Genomic DNA, 21,994 nt, shown 5'->3' with positions numbered 1-21,994 from the left:
GATCTCAAAATTTTAGTTGAATTGAAAAATCTGTATGTTATACTTATTTTCACTAAAATTAAAACTTTAAACTAAAACTGAAGTATCACGATGCCAGGCCATCATATGCAATGAAGAACATTCTTAAAAACACACCACTTTAAGTCTCATCCTTTCAAAGCAGAAGCTAACCTCTGTGTGTAAGAATTTCTTCCACTATTCAAATCTTTTTAGCTGTCCAAAACTGTTCTCACTATTCTCTTTTTCTATGTAGTTGTACAAAACTTGTTGTAATAATTCATCTTCTATTTTTGATTGTCCAAGACTGCTAATTACCCTCATCCTTTATGTGATTGTCCAAAACTGCTCTTAATAGTTCACATTTTTTGTTGAGCTGTCCAAAGCTTCTCTCACAATTCATATTCTCTATATAGCTCCCTAAAACTGCTCTAAAAATTTTTGTTCTGTATGGTGGTCCTTAATACTACTATAAAGATTCATAATCTCTATACAGCTCACTAAAACTGCTTTTACAATTCATATTAACTATCTACAGCTGTCGAAGTTTGCTCAAAAAATTAACATTTTCTTTATAGCTCTTTAAAACTGCTCTAATCCATATTCTCTATATAGTTTTCAAAAAACTGTTCTCAAAATTCATGTTATATGTACAGCTCTACAAAAATGTTCTAAAGATTCATATTTTCCATATAGCTCCCAAAAACTGCTCTCACAATTCTTATACTTTATTTAACTTTCCAAAACTGTTCTCACAATACATATTCTCTATATGGCTATCCAATGATGTTTTAATGATCCATATTTTCTTCATGGGTGTCCAAAACTGCTCTTACCATCCACATTCTCTCTGTTGTCGTCTGACTTCAAATGGGATTGCAAAACTTTGAAGTATCCCTACTTCACATGACATATGTAAAGCACTCATACATACAAAGTAAAGTAAGACATGATGCAAGAAGCCCATGAAAGAATTGATAAGTTCCTAGACTGAACCAGCTATAGAAAGTAACTCCTCAGACCTGTAACCTTGAATGCATTGAGCATGTTCTGAATTAGAACATATTAAAAATATCAGAAGTATTTTAAATATGAAATGTACTATAGAAGAGTGAGATACATTGCATTTATGAAAGAAAGTGGCATCTCATTTTCCAATAAAGAATGCTATTTAAAAAAAGGTAAGTATGGATATTATCTGACAATATCTGGAGTGAACAGAAAAGTCAGCATTGGCATATCTATTCTGTAATGGATGAATATTCCACGTTTCATCACATAGTGAATCTACAGATTTAAAAAAAAAACCTACTTGCAAAGCTATTATGTTCCTTCACAGTTAGACTTTTATACTGTTCCAGAATTCACTAAAACTCTTGCCATGTACATTGAGCTAAACAATGGCAAGAATATTGTTAAGAACCATGTTCTCAAGTATACCAAGAAACATTACTCACTAGCTAGTCAAACAGACTGTATATGACATGTAGTATTATTTGTGATGATTTCGTTCAAGTCAATGACTTCACAAGTTGGCCATCACTCACCTAACTCTCAGCCTACTGGTAGTACAGAGCTATAAGAATAGAACAGTAGAGTACTAGGTAACATTGGACTCTGACATTTTTGTCATATGTATTTTAAAGATGGCTGATATGGGTATTAAATCTTTAACATAAAGTACTGAATAACATTTCCACCTTCTTCAGTCATGTTCAGGTTAACCAGGAAACATTTTTACTTGAAGTGGGTTTCTTTTTATCATGAACTTATGTTATATGTTAACATTTTATTTTGAAACATCTTGGTAATACAGCACATTCCTGTGGTGCTTTTAAACCACAGAAATTGACATTTCTTACTGGCTCTGTGCTCCATAGGATGGCTATTTTATCTCCTACATCAAAGTGAACTTCTGTTTCACAGCATGTATAGCATTTTACCTTCGTTTTCTCAAACCGTTATTTTGTACTTTGGCAAACGTGTGTTTTGCTTCATACGATTAATTGAATTTGGACAGATATAAATAAGCATGTGTGTACATGCATTCGATTACATATCTGTGGATTTTTGTGATGACAAGAAATCCACTTGAAGTAACAGTATATCTCAAGACAGCTGATATGGATATTAAAACTTTTATTAAAATAAAGTAGAAAACAATGTTTCAACCATCTTAAGGTTACCAAAAAGAGTTTGGAACTTTGTTAACCTGAGAATAACCTAATGTGGATTTTATTCAGTAGGAGACTTAAACACAGCAGGAAAACAGCTGCAATTTTGTTTACTTTCTTTGGCAGACTTTTAATACATTTTGACTGTTCCATACATTGTCATCATGGATTGAAATGTGTAGAATTAATTGCAACAAAACTGAACTTCAAATTGAAGTTAAGATATGGCAGTGTGTGTACAGCATACATATTAAAGAAAAAGCACAAAATCATAGCACTTTACCACAGATGTTATTCTTTTTTAAAGCAGAATGAAATCTCCCTGAATTATAAAAAGTGCTTCCCCAGTCCTTATTCTCTTTATTGTTGACCAATTACAAGTAAGATTGCATGAATCAGAAAATAGCTCTGTTCCATGTCACATTTGTATAGAATTCATATATACCAAAGATAAAACAGGTCATAATACAACTAATCCATGAAACAGTAGATAACTAGACCAGTTACAGAATGGTAGTACCTCTGGGTAAATGAAATGTGATATTGACTAGACTTAGGATTTTACAAACTAGAACCTTATAAAAATTCAAAAGCTTGGTAGATACAAAATGTGTATATGTGAGAATAAGGTACATTGTATTCACATTACAGCTCTACCTCAGACATATGTCAAGGTCTTGGAACAGCCTATGTTTAGAGCTATTTTTTGTGTGATAATTCTGATTTTCACATCTTTCTCTTAATGTAAGATTTGAACTCGGAACCACTCACACCAGAAACTGAAGTAAGAGAATTATCTCATAGATAACAGTATACGTATAAGGTAGATTATTTCAAAATGTATTTTACAATACACGTAAACAATAGAAACCTTTTATACTTATCTTAATTTTTAGTTTTATATGTATAATATATTTTCGCTGTTTGCTTAATATGAAATCCTTTATGTAACCGGAAGTAAATTTCATTTTCCAGGTTTTCAATGAAACAGCAGAAAGACAGTGGGCTAGCAAAAAACTTACTCTAAATGATTTCAGAGATGCTTATCCAAGATACCCACCTATACAAGTATGTTTTATATTAAGTACTCAGGTTGCACTAGTTTATATGATAGATTTATGCTACAAGTGTTTTTTTTTATTTATTTAATAATCAAATGAGTTGTAGATGTATAAATTGCACAGGTTTTTAGTTCATGTTATTTTTTATGATGTTGAAAATGTTGGTTCAAAAAATTCAATTCAGGACAACAGTGAGAAACTATAACTTGAGCACTATTTAAAGGTCTATCTTTCAAAAGTGTTCAAATAACAAGATTTCATATATTTGCATAAAATTGTATATACAACACAATTTACCATTTGTGTAGCTGTTTTGAACAGAAGTATTTAAATTAATTAAATTGTGTGAGGAATTATTTATGTTTCCTTTTTTTTTTCTAATTCTTGAAATTTGTGCCAAACATTGTAGAAAATTTTCCTGTATTTAGAAGGTGGAATCTTTCAATTTTAACTTTCATTTTGTTTTTAAAAGTTTAGAAGCTTATTAATATAACAGTATGGGAAAGTTAAAATATATTGTTTAAGAAATGTTTTGGAAGAAAGATAACTTATTGAGATGTAAGAATACATTATGACACACACATGAAGTAAAAATAGATAAAAACTGAGTGTAAGAGTCATATTACAGGACTTTCCAAAGTTTTATTCTACAAAAAGAAAAGCATGCAAGATACAAACATTTTGCATTTAAAAGAAGGAATATCTGTGTTGTTGAACTATGTCAGTGAAGCAAGGAACAGCATGATTTGGGCAGAGATAAAACAGGCTATTTCATAACCAGTTAACAGCTGCACACTAAAGGGGGTGAAATAAATTGAACAGCTTGTTAGAAGAAATAGTCCGAGAACACATTAGCCTGTTGCAGTTCAAAAGGGAACCTCAGTTGGAATGGTAAACAACATAACTGAAGAGTAGCACAAGAGCCATTTCAACCATCAAAAGCTGTATGGGTGGTAACTGGCATATGTCAAATGGAAGATGTCATCACATGAGATGAACCATACATTGCACTTAAGTGTGAGCACTTGAACATCTGAGTGTATCAGTCAAAGCTGGAAATAAGTTACTACCTTCTCAACTCCATCATCTAGCAACATAATGCAGAAATAGGCCATCTGATTTCTCTCTCAAACTTAAGAATCTTCTCAGCTGCTAAGTGTGAAACTGAACTTTTGATGAAAGAGAAGTTATGCATAAAGATATTTCTTCCATCTTTGAATAACACAGATTTTCCATTTGATTCAAATCTCTTTTAATATGTGTGATTTGGTTATTGTTATAACATATATTTTATTTCCTACTATTTATTGTGTTGTATGCAAGTTGCATAATGTCATTTGTTATAGAGTATAACAAATTCTTGGTGTAATTGCCATTGTATATTTTTGAATCTGTGGCTTAATGAAGGTTCATAATGTTTACTAAGTGCTTCAAATAATTAAGTTGCATTGTTATTTATAATTATTATTTGGCTTTGGTTATGTACTTCAGGAATTTTGAGTTTTTCTGGCTAAATCACAATGTTTGAGAGAAAGACAAGGTTTTATCACTTGTTATTAAACTGGAAGTGAAGTATACTTTGTAAACTGTAAAAGATGAAATCCTTAATGCTGATTTAGTAATGTAGTAATCTAGAATTTGTAGCTTGTTTCTTTATATGTTTAGGCTAGGCATAGCCAAGTGGTTAGGGTATTCAACTTGCCATCTGTGGGTTTTGAGTTCAAATCTGTATCCCACCAAATATGCTCACACTTTCAGCCTTGGGGGCATCATATGTGTTGGTCAATCCCATCATTTGTTGGTGAAAGAGCAGCAGAAGAGTTGGCAATAAGTGGTGATGACTAACTGCTTTTCCTTTAGTCTTTCAATATTAAATTAGGGATGGCCAGTGCAGATAGCCCTTATGTAGCTCTGTGTGAAACTCAAACCAAAGCCTCTCGGTGTGGATTCCTGTACGTGGTGAGGGGACCTCCCAGGGAAGGTTCTGTTCTGTATGGTTACCTTCTCTGGGATTTAAACATCCACCCACGTGTTTGCCGTGTGTGGCAACCCGTGAAGGGGAGGAGAGGATCCTGGTAATTGAGGGGTCCAACCCTGACACACCACTTTGGCTTTGAATTCCTGCAGATGGGTGGCCCCCCTTGGGTCAATCAGCTGATCCACTTGGGCTAGAGTCAACCAAGTACCAGTGTTGGAAGTTCTCAATGGGTGTTATGGACATTGTGCCTGATGCTAGTGTTTGGGTATAGTGCTCAGGAAACCCTGGCGTTGCTGCATTGTCCTTGCATGACTTTGTAGTGCGTCCCCTTGTAGGGCTCCATGGTGGATGGAGTCAGTGGGTACCGAAATGTTTTTTTTTTCCCTATGGATCCTCCTTCAAAAAATTTAAATAAAATAGTGAAAAAACAGTCAATGGGTAAGCGACCACGTCTTGAAGACTCTGAACAGCAATCTTCAACATCTGTAACACACGTACTTCATTTTCTTATATTACATTCTCTTTCGGAAAAACCTTTAGGGCAATTGTCCCCCTTTTTTATTCAGAAGGGACTAGAAGGACTTGCTGGCTCTCCAAAGTCAGTAATGAAGCTTTGATCTGGAGACATATTGGTTGAAACATCCACATCCCAACACAGTGAACTCCTCTTGAATTCAAAGGCAATTGGGGATATACCTATTGAGGTTACACCTCATGCTACCTTGAATTCATCACGAGGAGTTATTGTTGAGAGGGATTTGAAGAACGTCCCCAAGTCAGAGATTCTTGCTGGTCTCTCCACTCAAGGAGTTTCTGCAGTGAGGCGCCATCTCCACTCGAAAAGATGGAATTACACTGCCAACAAATACCCTCGTTTTAACATTTACTTCACCACGTGCACCTGCCACCATTAAGGCAGGTTATCTCATTTGCAGGGTTCGGCCATACATACCAAACCCTCTTTGATGTTTCCAATGTCAGAGATTCGGCCACTCAAAGACATCATGTCGTGGTTCCCTGACATGTGCTCGTTGTGGGGGCAAGGACCACGATGCCTATGAATGTGACATGGACCCACATTGCGTCAACTGCAATGGTTCTCACCCCTCCTACTTTCGTTCTTGCCCAAAATGGTTGGAGGAAAAAGAGGTGCAGCATTTTAAAATGATAAATAACATTAGTTATCCTGAGGCTTGGAAATTGCTGCTCACCACTCCATCTCGGACATATGCTGCTGCACTTCATTCCACAACTACAGTGGGAGTGCAGCCAGATCTCTCTGTGCCTTCAAGAGAATCGTTTTCAAAACAAATGAAAAGCCTTTTGACCTCCGCGGTTAAAAAGGTTGATGAATCGACTTCCACACCCATCTCTGTTCCTCCCATACGTTCCAACAAACCTCAAGATCCACATCCTTCAGTTTCAAATACAGGCATTTCTTCTGATACATCTTTTTTCTTCCACCCCAAGAGGCAAAACAATCATTTGTTCGTGTCCTCAGTCACTGGAATCCCCTTCCAATAACAATGACCTGCCCACTCGACCCAGGGCAGGATCCATGGAGATTGATAGACTTCCTCCGACTAAGGACAGTAAGGAAAAAAGACGTGGTTGTAAACAGAATGGTTCTCCAACCACTTCACCTACCTGTCATTAAAAATGGCCTCCTTGATACAATGGAACTGTCGAGGTTTATGTTATAATCTGGATGATATCAAAACACTGATTGCTTCCTACCATCCTGTTTGTCTTTCCTTGCAAGAAAAAATTCTCAAACCTGCTGATACAGTCTCCATTCGGCAGTTTTCTCTGTACAGAAATGACAGGCTGTGTGATGGACAAGTACATGGAGGGATGGCACTATTGGTTGATCAGTATGTGCTCACCCTGTCTTTGTCACTCAACACACCCTTGGAGGCCGTAGCCATCTGTGTTTCCTTGGGTCATACCATCACTGTTTGTTCTCTCTACCTGTCCCCTGGAGAGACATTTGATCAATCAAACCTTGATGCTCTCGTTGAACAGTTGCCATCTCCATTTCTAATCCTGGGGGACTTTAATGGACATCATCCCCTCTGGGGAAGTTCTGTCATTGATGGGAGGGGTCGCTCTGTAGAGCGTATGCTCTCTGATCACAATCTTTCTCTTTTCAATACTGGTTCTTCCACTTATTTTCATACACCTAGTCAGTCCTTTACCGCTATTGATCTCTCGGTTTGCTCCCCTTCATTATTCTCCCATTTGTCATGGAGGGTTGACAGTAATTCACTAGGCAGTGATCATTTTCCTATCCTTTTTGAGAGAGACTGGCCGTGGTTGATGCCACCCTACCTGTGTGCCCCGGTGGAAGCTGGATCAGGCAGACTGGTCCACTTTCACTGCTCTCGTAGAACTTGATCCTGCCATCGTAAATCAGCCATCAATAGACGACTGTGTGGCAGCGGTAACTGGCTGTATTATACAAGCAGCTGCTCAGTGTATTCCTAAAACCTCTACACGTTTTCCACGATATCCTCGTCCGTGGTGGAATCCTGCTTGCCACTTAGCACGGAAGGCTCAAAAACGGGCCTGGGATACTTTTTGTAGATATCCCACACTTTCAAACCGCGTCGCTTTCTAACGGGTCCGTGCACATGCTAGGTGGGTAAGACGTCAAAGCCAGAAGGAATCTTGGATTAAGTTCACAACTAGCATATCTTCTACCACCAGTTCCAAGATCATATGGGACAAGATTCGAAAGGTTAATGGGCACTACAATTCTGTCCCCCTCTCGATCTTACTCTCTGATGGTCAGGAGGTGGCTGATGTCCGGAGCATCGCTGATACTCTAGGTGAAAGCTTTTGCCGGGTATCTAGCACTTCTGCTTGTTCCTCCACCTTCTTGGCCATCAAGACTCGGTCAGAGCGTTCACCTCTTTCCTTTCAAACTGACTTTTTCTTTGACTATAATTGTCCCTTTACACTGGTGGAACTAAAAAATGGCCCTTCATCGGTCTGCCAGTACATCTGTTGGACCTGATGATGTTCATTATGACATGCTGCACTGTTTATCTCCTGCTTCTCTTGATGTCCTTCTGATTGTCTTTAACCAGATCTGGCAGGAGAATGATTTTCCTGATGCCTGGCGCTAGCTATTATTTTACCTTTCTCTAAGCCAGGGACAAATCCCAAGATTCCTTCAATCTACCGTCTAATTGCTTTGATGAGCTGTCTCTGTAAGACCTTAGAGAGGATGGTTTATGCTTGTCTTGTTTGGTTCCTCAAATCAAACAACCTTCTCTCGACCACCCAGTGTGGGTTCCGACGACTGCACTCCACCACAGACCACCTAATTCATCTTGAAACATCAATCAGAGAAGCCTTTCTCAAATTCCAACATCTTGTATCAATATTCTTTGATATTGAGAAGGCTTACGACACAACATGGATGTATGGCGTTTTGCGAGACCTCCATACATATGGGTTACGTGGCCATTTACCCATGTTTATTAAAAAATTTTTAATGGACAGGAGATTCCAAGTTCATGTGGGTTCGACACTTTCCCATTCTTTTGTACAGGAACTTGGAGTCCCTCAAGGCTGTGTTTTCAGTGTCACACTTTTCAGTATAAAGATAAATGCCATCACTGAACAACTCCCTCTCACTATTGCAAATGGGCTGTATGTCGACGACTTTCACATCTCGTCAGTCGTCGAACATGAGATTTATTGAGCGGCAACTACAAATTGCCCTAAATCGTGTACTGAAGTGGACTATGGTGAATGGCTTTAATTTCGCTCTCTCTTTAAAACCGTATGCATGCACTTTTGCCATCGACGGGGTATTCACCCTGATCCTGAACTTCATATCGGTGAAGTTTTGCTGCCAGTGGTCCCTGAGACCAAGTTCTTGGGGCTTATCTTTGACCGTAAGCTGACCTTTATACCATACTTAAAGCAGCTTCGGGTCAAATGCACAAGAGCACTGAACATCCTCCGTGTCCTCTCTTCTACCAGTTGGGGAGCAGATCGATGTTCAATGTTAAAGGTATATCGTGCTCTTATTCGATCAAAACTCGACTATGGATCAATGGTCCATGGGTCTGCCAGACCCTCGGCCTTAAAGATGCTGGACCCCATTCATCACCAACGACTTCGACTCTGCACTGGGGCTTTCCGTACCTCTCCAGTTCAAAGCTTATACGTTGAATCTCATGAACATTCTCTGCACCTTTTCTGTTTGCAACTATCTTTATAATATTCTTCAAAACTTCGTTTTTTAACAAAGCATCCCACCTGGGGATGTGTTTTCCTTCCTCGGTGGGCCGAACTTTTTCAGAACAGACGATCTGCTATTGCTCCGTTTGGCCTTTACATCCGGGCGCAATTGGGTCTGTCCTTGGATAATATTGCAGATTCCACAGGTCAGCCCATCCCACCATGGCTTATTACAGCCCCCAAATGTGACCTTTCTTTCAGTCATTTAAAAAAGGCAGATACTCCAGATTGGAAGTACCGTCTTTTATTTAATGAACGTCTTTCGAACAATCATTCCGTTCACATTTATACAGATGGTTCCAAATCATGTAATTCTGTGGGCTCTGCTATGGTTTGCTGCGGTTCTGTAGTTGTGCGCAGAATCCCCTCTACAGCTTCTGTGTTCACTGCTGAACTGTATGCCATATCTCTTGCCCTGGATCATATTGCAGCTAAGCAGTACTCCAACTGCATTATTTATACTGACTTGCTTAGTTCTATACTGGCCCTGGAATCGCTACATGTTGGCTCACACCCTATTCTCGCTGATATTCAAAACCGACTGGCCCATTTCTCATTAACTGCTACTTCTATCCAGTTTTTCTGGATACCAAGCCATATTGGTATTCGCGGGAACGAGCTTGCAGACACGGCAGCTAAATCTATCTGCTCCGGCACTGTCACCAGTGTGCCTATACCGTACATGGACTATGGTCTTGTATTCAAGGCTTGGCTCCATGCCAGCTGGCAGTCCACTTGGAGTGAGCAACGTGATAACAAGCTTTTTCAAATAAAACCCTATATTGAGCTTTGGCTATATATCTAGCTTCTGTAAAGTTCGGAAGGAGGAAGTTGTTCTAACTGGACTATTAATCAGTCACAGTTTTTTAACTCATCGTTTTCTTTTATCTGGAACTGATGCACCAATGTGTAGTTTGTGTAACACTCAAATCACTATCAGCCAAATTTTATTATCTTGCCATCGTTACGATTCTCAACGATGGCAATATTTTAAACATGTTTTTTCCCAGGGTTTATCTGTAACATTGGATAGTGTTATTGGTGATGGTGACACTGTCCACCTTGATAAAGTTTTTAGTTTTTTAATGGCCATTAATCTTTTTAATCTCATTTAAGTGTTGCATATTTATTCATTACGCCTTTTTAATTGTGGTTCCTTTTTAACAGTTTCATTTTCTCTTGTACAATTTGATATTGGTAGATGGCCAGAACATTAAATAACTCGACACCAGGACTGGAAAGGCCAACTTCAGGTGCCTAACGCTGCTGTTTGAACTACTCGTTAGTTGTCCTGGCGAGTTGTTATTACACTTTTGCTGCTTGTCATTTCACACTTTTACTACTTTACCTTTTAGTACTGGCTATAATGACACATAACCCGGAACCAGGACTGGAAAGACCAACTTCAGGTGACTGACAGTGGTTCTTATACTTGCCTGTTAGTCTTCCTGGCAGGTTATAATCATTACCATTCTGCTACAGGTAGTCGTATACAACTTTGTAGTTGTTATTACACTTTTGCTGCATGTCATTTAACACTTTTATCATTTTACCTTTTAGTACTGGCCATAATGACACATAACCCAGAACCAGGACTGGAAAGACCAACTTTAGGTGACTGACGGTGGTTCTTATACTTACCTGTTAGTCTTCCTGGCGGGTTCTGATCATTACCATTCTGCTACAGGTAGTCCTTTACAACTTTGTAGACTGGATGTCAACATATGTTTTATGCCATTTTCTGTTGTCATTGCTGTTTTATTTTACCTTGATTTACTTTTACAAATTTTACTCCATTTACTTGACTTTTACCTTTTTACTGGACATGTGGCTACTCATTATTACGATTTTCTATGTGTCTTTTAAAACTTCTATTATTTTACATTTTGATAATGGCTGCTATGACACATAACCCAGAACCAGGACTGGAAAGGCCAACTTCAGGTGACTGACGGTGGTTGATGTACTTACCTGTTAGTCTTCCTGGCGGGTTATGATCATTACCATTTTGCTAGAGTAAATACTTTACAACTCTGTAGACTGGACATCAACATTGGATTTATGCAATTTTCTGTTTTAATTGCTGTTTTGTTTTTACCTTCATTTACTTTTACAAATTTTACTCCATTTACTTGAGTTACCCTTTTACTGGACATTTGGCTACTCATTATTACGATTTTGGTGTGTTTTTTGTTTTTTTTAAAACTTCTATTATTTTACATTTTGATAATGGCTGCTATGACACATAACCCAGAACCAGGACTGGAAAGGCCAACTTCAGGTGACTGACGGTTTTTCTTGAACTTACCTGTTAGTCTTCCTGGCGGGTTATGATCATTACCGTTTTGCTTGAGTAAGTACTTTACAACTTCCTTTACTCTGGTTTCTCTCTTAACATTGTAGACTAGGTGTCAACATTGGTTTTATACTTTTTCTGTTTTTCAATAATGTTTTGTTTTACCTTCATTTCCTTTTATGTATATTACTACATTTACTTTATTTTTACCTTTTTACCGGACGTTTGGTGCAGATAGCCTAGCTGCTTTGTGCCATAAAACACTAAATCAATCAATCAAACTCAAACCAAAGCAGACTTTTTTTTGTTTGTTTATTTCTTGAATAAGTGTTTAACACTTGCTCAAGTGCTATTGTCAATTCTAGAATGTTGTGTACAGCTGTTAACTGTCGTTGTTATAAACATAATAAAATGTTATTAGTTTAACTTTGTTGGAGATCCGTATTTTGTCAATTTTGTAAATTAGTTCCTTGAAAATTAGTTTGGTTTTGAATCCTCATTAAACATGCTTGCCCTTTCAGCTATTGGGGGCATTATAATGTGACAGTAATTCACGCTATTTACTGGTGAAAAAGTACCCCAATATTTAGTGGTGGATGGTGCCTTTCTTATAATCTGTTGCTTCTAAGTACCGGATGGATGGCTAGTCAGTGAACCTTGTTTCAAGAGGTTTCAAAGAAAGTTTTAAAGTTTTTTATAAAACACATTTTATTGAAAGATATTCTTCTACTTTGTTCATACAAGATTGAAAAAAGGTAAATATATGAAAAAGTGTTCTTAAAAATTAGAAGTCACTGGAATCAGGCTCAGAATAGTATTTCTGACATGAAATATTGTTTTGTCATTAAACACAAAATTATCTATTTAATTACAGCATAAAATTACTTGTACTGTGTACAGAATATACAATATGTAAAATGTATCACTTAATTTAAAATTTATAATTTAAAGAAAATTTTTTTAAATTTATATTTCAAAAAATATTTGTCAGACTTTTTTATTCTGAATTTTTATTTTGTCCCTTTATTGAAATTTCTTTTGAAAGTGTTATCCCTAATTTATATTTTGTTAACTTACAAATTATTTAAGCCTGGTTTCCAAATCAGAAAACCAACAGTTTGTAAATTGTTAGCAAACAGTTTTATATTTTTAAGCTATGGGGAAATGTTTAATTTTGAAAGGTTTAAGTCAGTCCTCCAAGTGTCTTTGTAAACACCTTCTCAGATGAGAATTACAGAAAGTTTCTGTTTGAATATATAAAATAACAATGTACTCTTGTTTCTTTTTTTCTTCTAGCGAGTTCACATATCACCACAGGAGAGAGAGTTTTCTGTAGATCTGAGGCCTTTTATGAACCCATCAGCTTATGCAGTTTCACATGTGAATATAAAAGCATTATTTTCTTTGTTATAAAGTCAAATTATGTTAAGTCTCATTAAAATATTCATAATTTTTTTATTTTAGTGAGATGAGTAATTACTTTTTAAGTGGGATAATGGACATTTAATTAGAAAATGGTGAAAAGGACAACATTGAAATATTTAATGCACAATGAAGTTGATATTTACTTATTTATTTCAGCACTTTCTTTTTCATAACAATTCTCTTTGCCATTCTTTCAATGCATTTGTGTTTTAAAAAAATGTGTTTAATAGATTTTGTGATAGCTTCATTTTGCAAAATTTTGTGTAAGATCAAGGCAGTCTGTTTTAGTTAGTTTATTTATGAAACTTTTATATCTTTCAGACCAAAAGCTACTTGGTAGCATATCAATACAATCTTTATCTTGTTTGTGTATGAAGGTTTTAGATCTATCTTAAGTTCTATTTGGTATTATGTCAAGACAATCTTTACTGACTTAGTTTGCTTCTTCTTTGTGTAAGTTTCCTCACAAAATGGTTTTTTTATTTAGTTTTCATTCAGATAATTTCTTCAATTTAAAATTTTGTTATTTGGTTCCATTTACATTATTCTTTTTCACCTCTTGAATTTGTTGGACTCATTTTTACAATGGATTCTGATATTTGCACCACCACTTCACTGGACAACTCAGTGACTGATGTTCTTTTCTGGGCCTCGGGTGTCAGTGACCCAACAGTGGATTTATCTTCATTTATCTACCAGGAGTTTGAATGTTGCCAGACTTTGTTCGTGGACCTCGTTTCAGTTCCTCCCAAACAGAGTGTATTTAGACTGATAAGGACTTTGATTATTTATTTCTGCCTAGTGATTTTACTGTACCTTCCCACATCCCACCTTAGGAATCAGTTAGAAGTAATGCACTCTTTTTGGATTTTGTTTCTCAAGTATGTGATGTTTTATCTCTTTCTGCAATTTATTATGATTCACATCCTTCCTTACTCCATAATCAATCTTCCCACCCTTTTTGGTTTTCCTCACTCCCCAACATTTGAATTCATGCTGATCAATTTGCCTCACAATTAAGAGATGGGATTAGTGTGTCTCATCTCATGCAAGCTTCAGATCAGTTTGTGCTTTTACACTTTCATAATGATTGACTCCTTTTGGACAAACAGTTGATAGTATCCACACTTCTCTCCCCCACATCTGGATCTACATCTTTTTACAGATGCATCCCTGCAAGGATGGGGTGCATGGATCAATCACCAGGAAGCTTTGGACCATTTCTCTGACAATGGGAAGCTTCGCATATCAGTGCTGTTGAATTTATATTTGTATGTTGGGCATTGATTCACTTGCTTCTTGTTTGACTTTTTTATAGTGATGGATCATTCTGACAGTTGTACGGTTGTGGCATATATGTCAATCACCAAGGGGTTATCTGGTTGAGATATCTATGTTTTTTTGGACAGTGCATCATTACACTGGGCCTGCATGGAACATATCATCTCATTGTGTGGTATGCACCAGGTGCTTTCAGTTTTGTTGCAGTTTGTTTTTCTCATCCTGACTAGATATATCTGATTTAGTGGTCCTTAGATACATTGTTTTCTGGGAGCTTTGCAGTCAGTAGTGTTCTTCCTATGTGGATGCATTTGCAACAAGCATCAGTTGCAAGGTACATCTATTTTGGTCACTGGTATCACAGGCTCTGATAGTTGATGCTGTCTGCCAAGATTGGTCCCACATGTACCTTTATGTTTATATTCTCCTATCTGATTACTTTATTGGATTATCTCTCTCATTCATACCACTTCTTGTCTGGTCCTTCTAATTGCTCCATTCTGGCCAGCTCAGCTCTGGCTTTTGTGGTTACAGCACCTGCTACTTTTCCATTATTTCCTGCCTGTCTTTGTTGATCTTGGTTGCCGGGTCAAACATCCCATACTTAATGGCTTGCATCTTCAAGCCTGGCTTTTATCTAGTCCTTGGTAAGTAGATCCAGTTTCTCCCATCAAGTTGCTTTCCTTATAGCTGGTTCCACTTTTGTTTTCAAGGACCTTCTTTTCATTTATCATTTTTGGATCCTACTCTGTGTTGAGGGTGCCTAACTAGACATTCTTTAACTAGAAATCTGCACTGTATAGCCATGTTGACTTGTGCATTATATTTCATGGCTTCAACAGTGTTGACTGTTGAGATGGGGTGTTCCACAAGATTACTTGTAGATGGATAATCTTGCAATATTTGCTTCATAAACATGCACTTCCTGGACTATACCACCCAGGGCTCTAAGGTTAAGTGGAATGAAATGTCTGTTCCTGCCATGCCTGTAGTGTGCTGCTCACCTTTTTGATTGGGAGCCATCATCTTACCCCTGCATGAGTGTTGTTACTTCATGGCCTAGTTTTGGATTTAGAATAGAAGCAATCAATTCAAGTTTTCACACATGTTTTGAGTTGTCAGTCTTGCACTGTCTTGTGTTGTGGATCACAGAAATGATACATGGGATCATTGCTGTTTTGTCCTCTTGGCTCCCTTGTCCTATCTTAATTTCGGAACATTATTGCCTTTTGGATGGTTCTGGTCTCTTCTTGATTGGGAGGAGTTGTTGTATGCTATAGACATCCTTTCAATACCAGATATCATGTTCCCAGATCAATAGCTGAGTGTTAATACTTGTGATATACCTGAGAGACAGAGTAATTCTCTATCCCCTGGTCTTTTGTGTTTCATGTTTAAATGATGTGATCCTCCTCATACCCTCACAGCATGAGTTTTGGATATAGTTGATTAACAGAGTATGATTCATAATGCCCTAACCACTCTATACATGAGGGCACATCTATTGTCTTACCCACTTTTCTAATTATGGGATTGAATTATATTTTATATGGTTTGAAAAACTATCCTAACAGTTCTTTTACCTTTAGATGTGCTCTTTTCATTCACTGCTTTTACCTTCTCCACATTTCACAGTGAGGTGAAGATCATATCTTATACAGAAGTGTTGCAGTTTTCTTCATCTGATCTTTGGATTTGACACTTATTTTCAGGGGTATCCTTTGGACACCTTTATTTTTTTGTGGGAAGGTGTATACTTCTATCATTCCATTGAACCAGTATCTTCTCCTATTCACTGTGGGATTCTATCTAATTTTTTTGAGAGAAGATAAGTACTGTGTTGGAAGTTATAATTTTCCAATACTGAAAATGTATTTCTGATAAGTACTTTCCTCCCTTCACACTTTCCACCATTCTTCCCACTTTAATCTGGTGTTTACATATTCTCACGTACTTTGAAGTGATGGTTCAGTAGAGGGGTTGCATGAGCATGTCATTCTCCTATTGGTAGAGAAGTGATGCATGATGATTTCTGTGAGAGATACCTTTGAGTCTTTCAATTCCAAGAGGGAGCAGTAGAAGGCTTGTGGCATGTGAAAAATAGTTTGTGTATAGAGGGCAACACTGAAAGTGAATAATTAATTTTGTGATGGGAGGTTAGTACCCATCATAAATACATTTTCCATATAGGAATATTGTAACTTTACTTTGTTTATGCATGAAGCTTTTAGATCTGTTTGATAGAGTTCTGTTTGTTAGCAGGTCAAGACAATCCATATTCACTTAGTTTATGCACAAAGCTTTTAGATCAGTTTTACAAATTCGAGTTGATATCAGGTCAGGACAGTCCTTATTTATCTTGCTCATGCATAAACCTTTTAGATATATATAAACAAGTTCTATTTGGTAGCAGGTCAAGAAAATCCTTATTTACTTTAAATTATGCCTGAAGCTTTTAGTTCTGTCTGAACAAATTCTGTTTGGTAGCAGGTCAAGAAAATCTCCATTTACTTAGTTTATATCAAAAGCTTTAAATTTGTTGAACCATATTAGCTTTAAATGGAAGTCTGTCGGACAGTTATAAAATTTACCTAAAACATTGATGACATAGAATATGCAATGATATGTGGTTTTACTTCTGAATAATAATTCTCATTTGCATTGTTAAAGAAATTGAAAAGACATTAAACTTCATTGTTGAACTTATTCAACTTCTCATTATCTTGAACTTAACCATTTTTAACTCAGTTTTCTTGATGAATTAATTTTCAGAATTCATCTGTTTACATAAGTAACTCAACAATAGTTTATTACACAAAGTATAAACATTGAGGAATTTCAAAAAATTCTGATTTATTTTTAAAAATCATAACTGTTGTACAAGAATTTGAAAGATATTTTATTCTGAACAGAGTGCATCTCTTCCTCGTATCTTTCGTCTCTTCAGGGCTCTTGGACTTCGACATATTGTTGTAGTCAATGATCAACATGAGGTATGGCTTTTAAGTAGTTATGGTGGTTTAGAACATAAAGTATTTATTAGAGAAATTTATGCATGTGGTTTTCAGCTAAACATTGTATATTTAATCTTATTTTGTATGTATAATTTAAAACAGTAAGTGCAAAATCAGAAAAATTGCTTTATAGGTAAGTTATTTCTATGTGTGGCTCAGAACATATGGCATTATATTGCACAAATATTTTTAACCTATTTGCTGTGACTGGGAGAAATGTTTACCTTTGTTGATGCCATTTATGCCTACCTCTGCTGGGTTCAGTTTCATCGTCTTGACTATCACCACTAGATGAAGAGTTAGCTTCCTCTTGCTTCATTGCCTTTTCGTCATCACATGTTTGAATACCACTTAACATAGGTTCACTATCTTGTAAGCTATCTCATTCAAGCACATCAAGTATATTTGCTTAATAATTATGGCTATTACTCACTGCCTTAGCCATGCAGGTATAGTTGGCACACAGTTACTTTGCATTTTGTCTACACACCTTGTTGGTTTCTGAAGAGCGAGGTGGAAAACACTGAGGGAAACTATATGTCAACAGTAGTTGGGATACCAATAAATACTTCTTAATTTATTTTACTCCTATAGGTCACAAGCGGCAATTTTGAATGGCAAAGGGAAACATCTGTCCCAGTTGCAGTGTGTGGGAGTGGGAGCACTGAGATATATACGTTCCAGCTGCAATGATAGATTTGACTAAAGACTGTTTTATCGAAAATTCAAAGTAGTAACAAATCTAATCTTGCTGAATGATAGTTTTACCACCTTTTAATGCTATCTATCACATAATTGCGGTAATTGTAAGGATTCCTTGCTTGACACTACAGTTTTTGATTGAGTAATAATTAAACTGTTTGGATGTTGTTTTTTCAAATATTAATGAAGTATATCTTTATTATTTCTGAACACTTTTTAAATTCTAAATTTGTGTGCACATAATTAAGGTTTTCTCATTTTTAAGTTGTACAAATTGTAAATAAGTTGATTTTTATAGATTTTAGAATGTTAAAGTAGAAACTAATTTCAGTTAAACCAAAAAATGTTGTTGGTTTTGTACTATTGCATAAAAACAAAATTTAATATGTACAGTAAATAACTAATATTTAACTGTTTTCAGTTACATATTAGCTTATTTATTTTGATTTCTTTATTTTTCTCTATTAGTTTATTTTAAGCACTTCTTAATGATTGGATTATATTCTTATTTGTTGTTGCTGTAGTTGCAAATATTCAAGCTGAATCAGTCACTCCTTTTATTCTCATCTGTACTGTTAAAGCTGGAATTATTATGGGAATAAAAATATTGAAAATTGACTTAAGAAAGCATAAAATGTTTTTCTTGTTTTAGTTTCATTTCATATGTTTAAGAACTTGTTGTAAGTATTACCTAATAGCAATATGTAGTGCAGAGAGGTCATATTGAAAGTCATAAATTACTTAACATTTTCCAAGATTTTAAGTTAAACCTTCTAACAATATTGGAATACCATATTTAGTTGAATTTGTGAAACAATGCTTACTAATCCTATTTCTTTCAAATTTTTATCCAGTGATAAACATGGTGATTGTTATTTCTTAATATTAAAGCATTAAATTCACATATTCTAATCAAACACACACACACACATGTATATACATTTTCCTTACTTTACTATGTATTTGTAATAAAAGTTGAAAACTCACATAAATATTAATTACTCCCAAGTGAATGTCACTTTTGTTTTGTGAGCTTATATTACCAAATTGAAATGAGTTGTAAGCCAAATATTTTTAGCTTGTTATAATCAGATTAATAATCAAGCTTCATCTCTTTACATATGTTTGTTATACTTAATGTTTAAGTAATTCTTGTATCCTTCATCACTGGATTATATTTTTAACTTGTTCCATATTTTTTCCCTATGGAAGCTGAGGCTTGCGAATCAAAAAATGACACTGTAAATTAGTATTAATAAATCACATTAAAATCATCTTTTAATAACCCATGAGATTTTTTTTCTTACATTCAAGCAGTTTTGTTCCTTGGTTTCAATAGATCCGTCAATCTGATCTTAAAATCTTTTTTATTTTCATCCTCACAAACTCTGGGTTAGAAAATCTCATTTATTTCAGAAAGAGGTAGTTTCAATCATTTATCACACATCTTCTGGTTTTTACTCCTAACTTTGTAGTTCTGAGAATATCAATAATTTAAGGACCTATCATGGACCTGCCTCATTTCATCTTTTCCTTGGGGTACCTTGTTTTCAAAATTGAGTATAAGGTTATTATGACTTTTCTTTTAGTCAAAACCATTGTATGACAATAGTGGATATACATGATTGTTTATGTCCCTGTTTATCCACACTCCTGTCATTTTACTTTGTGCCATCAGGAATGGATAGTAATATATCATTCCATTGCTTTTCTCTTCACATTGTTTTGGGTACATGTGTTGTCTGTTAAGTAGTCAAATTTATTGCTAGTTTTCCGTATTCACTCAGTTGACCACCTATCTGCTTTTGGGTTGCTTATTCACAACTGCAGCTCCCATGTAATACTGAACAGTATTTGGCACAAGTGTGATTTTAGATTAACACTATTCAAGGAACACCTTAACAATCTCCAGTGGTTTTAAGCCTTGATGTCTCATGTTCTAATTCTTCTATCTTCAATATCTACTGTCAGACACATCCTTCTGGTTTGAGAATAATGATTTCACTTCACAGTGTCATGCTCTTGTGGTATACTTGCATCATCTGAAAACTCCAATGGGTTTTTTGTTTTGCAGCAACATCCATTTACAGCTTAATTTTATCAGGAAATTTCTTTCTCTTCAACTCCCTTGATTACACTAAAGATTTACTATTACATGTTGCCATTTTCTTCCATCTCTTCACAGATCAGTGGGAGAAAATCTTTTTTTGTTTTTTCCTAGTATCCTAGTTTTCTTCATAGGAATTAGAATCATGAATCATGATATTGATTCATAATGGAGACTCCCCAGGAATTTCACAAAAATTTTTAAAAGGACAGGGTAAAAACCATCTTAAGAAGCAGACTTATTCTTGAAACAATGCTCAAGGCCTTCTATCTCAATGGTCAGGGCTGCTAAAAATCATTCTATAATGGAACTTTTGCTTATATAATACTGGAAAAATGTTTTCGTTACTCCATGTTCAGCCCAAACTTCATAAAATATTTATCCTGTGTGCATGTATATTTGCAATAGGGGTCACAGTTTTACCATTTCACCTCCGTTTCCCATCACGGAGAACTTTATTTTTCTCCATTTTCAGGGTGCAGATATGATGTAACAAATACATCACACATGGATCTAATGCACTGGCATCATCTGTATAAATACAATAGTACTGTCTGTTGTATGTCCATGTAGATACTTTGCAGAGTGTGAATAGATCTTCACCAAAATTAGTATGAAAGCTCATTAGGTCAATGAGGAAATACACACACATTTTTAGTTTTGCTTTTTTGACTCTAATGACTGCTTTGTGTTGTTTTTTATTTGCCATTGTTTCTCCCAGTTGATGGATCTTCACCAAATTTGGCATGAAAGTTTGTTGAGTCCATGAGGAGATGCATGAAAATTTAGGGTTTAACATTTTGTGTTTTTCTGTTTTTATAGCCTTTTATATAAATATAAGGGAAACAACTTTTCTTGTCCTAAGATAACCTTTCATTAAACATGAATTTACATAACTTCTGTCCAGGGTACAAGAACCCCAGCCAGTATTGATAATAGGAAAAACTTGATATTCAGATTACTAGACAGAGTTAAAAGGTTGTATATTTATTCTTCCTGTTGTTATTAGTTTTACTTATATTATTATTGTTTCACAAGCCTTTATAAAAACAGTCCTGAATATTTTCTTCAAACCTTGGTGAGCCTGCTAAAAAACTCCTATGCAAGTCATGGGACTTTTTATGTTTATTCTTGAAAGAGAAGATGTTTAATCATTTGGTCAGGCTTCTCTTCAAATCCATTCAAGTACCAAAGCCTACAGCAAAAATGGCTAGATGTACTGTGCCAAAATTTGTGCATGGCTACTAAACAAACTTGTGTAAATTTTGTAAGGCTAATTTTAAGTTGATTCTCACAAGTTGAGATTTCCACCCTCTAAAATGTTATCTGAGTTCTTTTTTTAATAAGTTCTTTACTTTCTGCTGTTAAAAAAGGTCTGAAGTTTTACTAATTGTTCATTAATTATAAAATAGTTTATGCAGTTTATAGCACATTAATTGGAAACTGCTACATTGAGGATTCATCATTTTCCGAGTTTGTTGTTGTACTTTGGCTTTATATAGTATTCTCTATTGAATGATTATTTACTGTTTTGCTCACACTTTTATTGTTTGTGGTGGCACAGGCATCTTGGATTTGGAATAATCTTATTTGTATGGATTCATCTAGTCAGAATTGTTGCATCTTATTTGAACCTCTGTCTTTTTCCCAGACATAATTCAATCCTCTAATTAGATGCTTTTTGAAGAAGAAATGCATTTTG

At 35.6% G+C, this 21,994-nt stretch overlaps 1 protein-coding gene across 1 annotated transcript in view; it reads left to right on the top strand.

Annotated features, from left to right (window-relative positions):
* The window catches only part of LOC143225156 (H(+)/Cl(-) exchange transporter 7-like), a 153,193-nt gene that overhangs the window by 125,691 nt on the left and 5,508 nt on the right, over positions 1-21,994 (top strand). Inside the window, 3 exon segments of the mRNA XM_076454097.1 lie at positions 3,147-3,239; positions 13,060-13,143; positions 17,382-17,462. Of these exon segments, the coding sequence (XP_076310212.1) occupies positions 3,147-3,239; positions 13,060-13,143; positions 17,382-17,462 (258 nt within the window).

The sequence above is a fragment of the Tachypleus tridentatus genome, chromosome 9 (genome assembly GCF_004210375.1).
Source record: "Tachypleus tridentatus isolate NWPU-2018 chromosome 9, ASM421037v1, whole genome shotgun sequence".
NCBI lineage: Eukaryota > Metazoa > Arthropoda > Merostomata > Xiphosura > Limulidae > Tachypleus > Tachypleus tridentatus.
The sequence above is the reverse complement of the archived record's forward strand: the minus strand, read 5'-3'. Positions and strand labels throughout refer to the sequence as shown.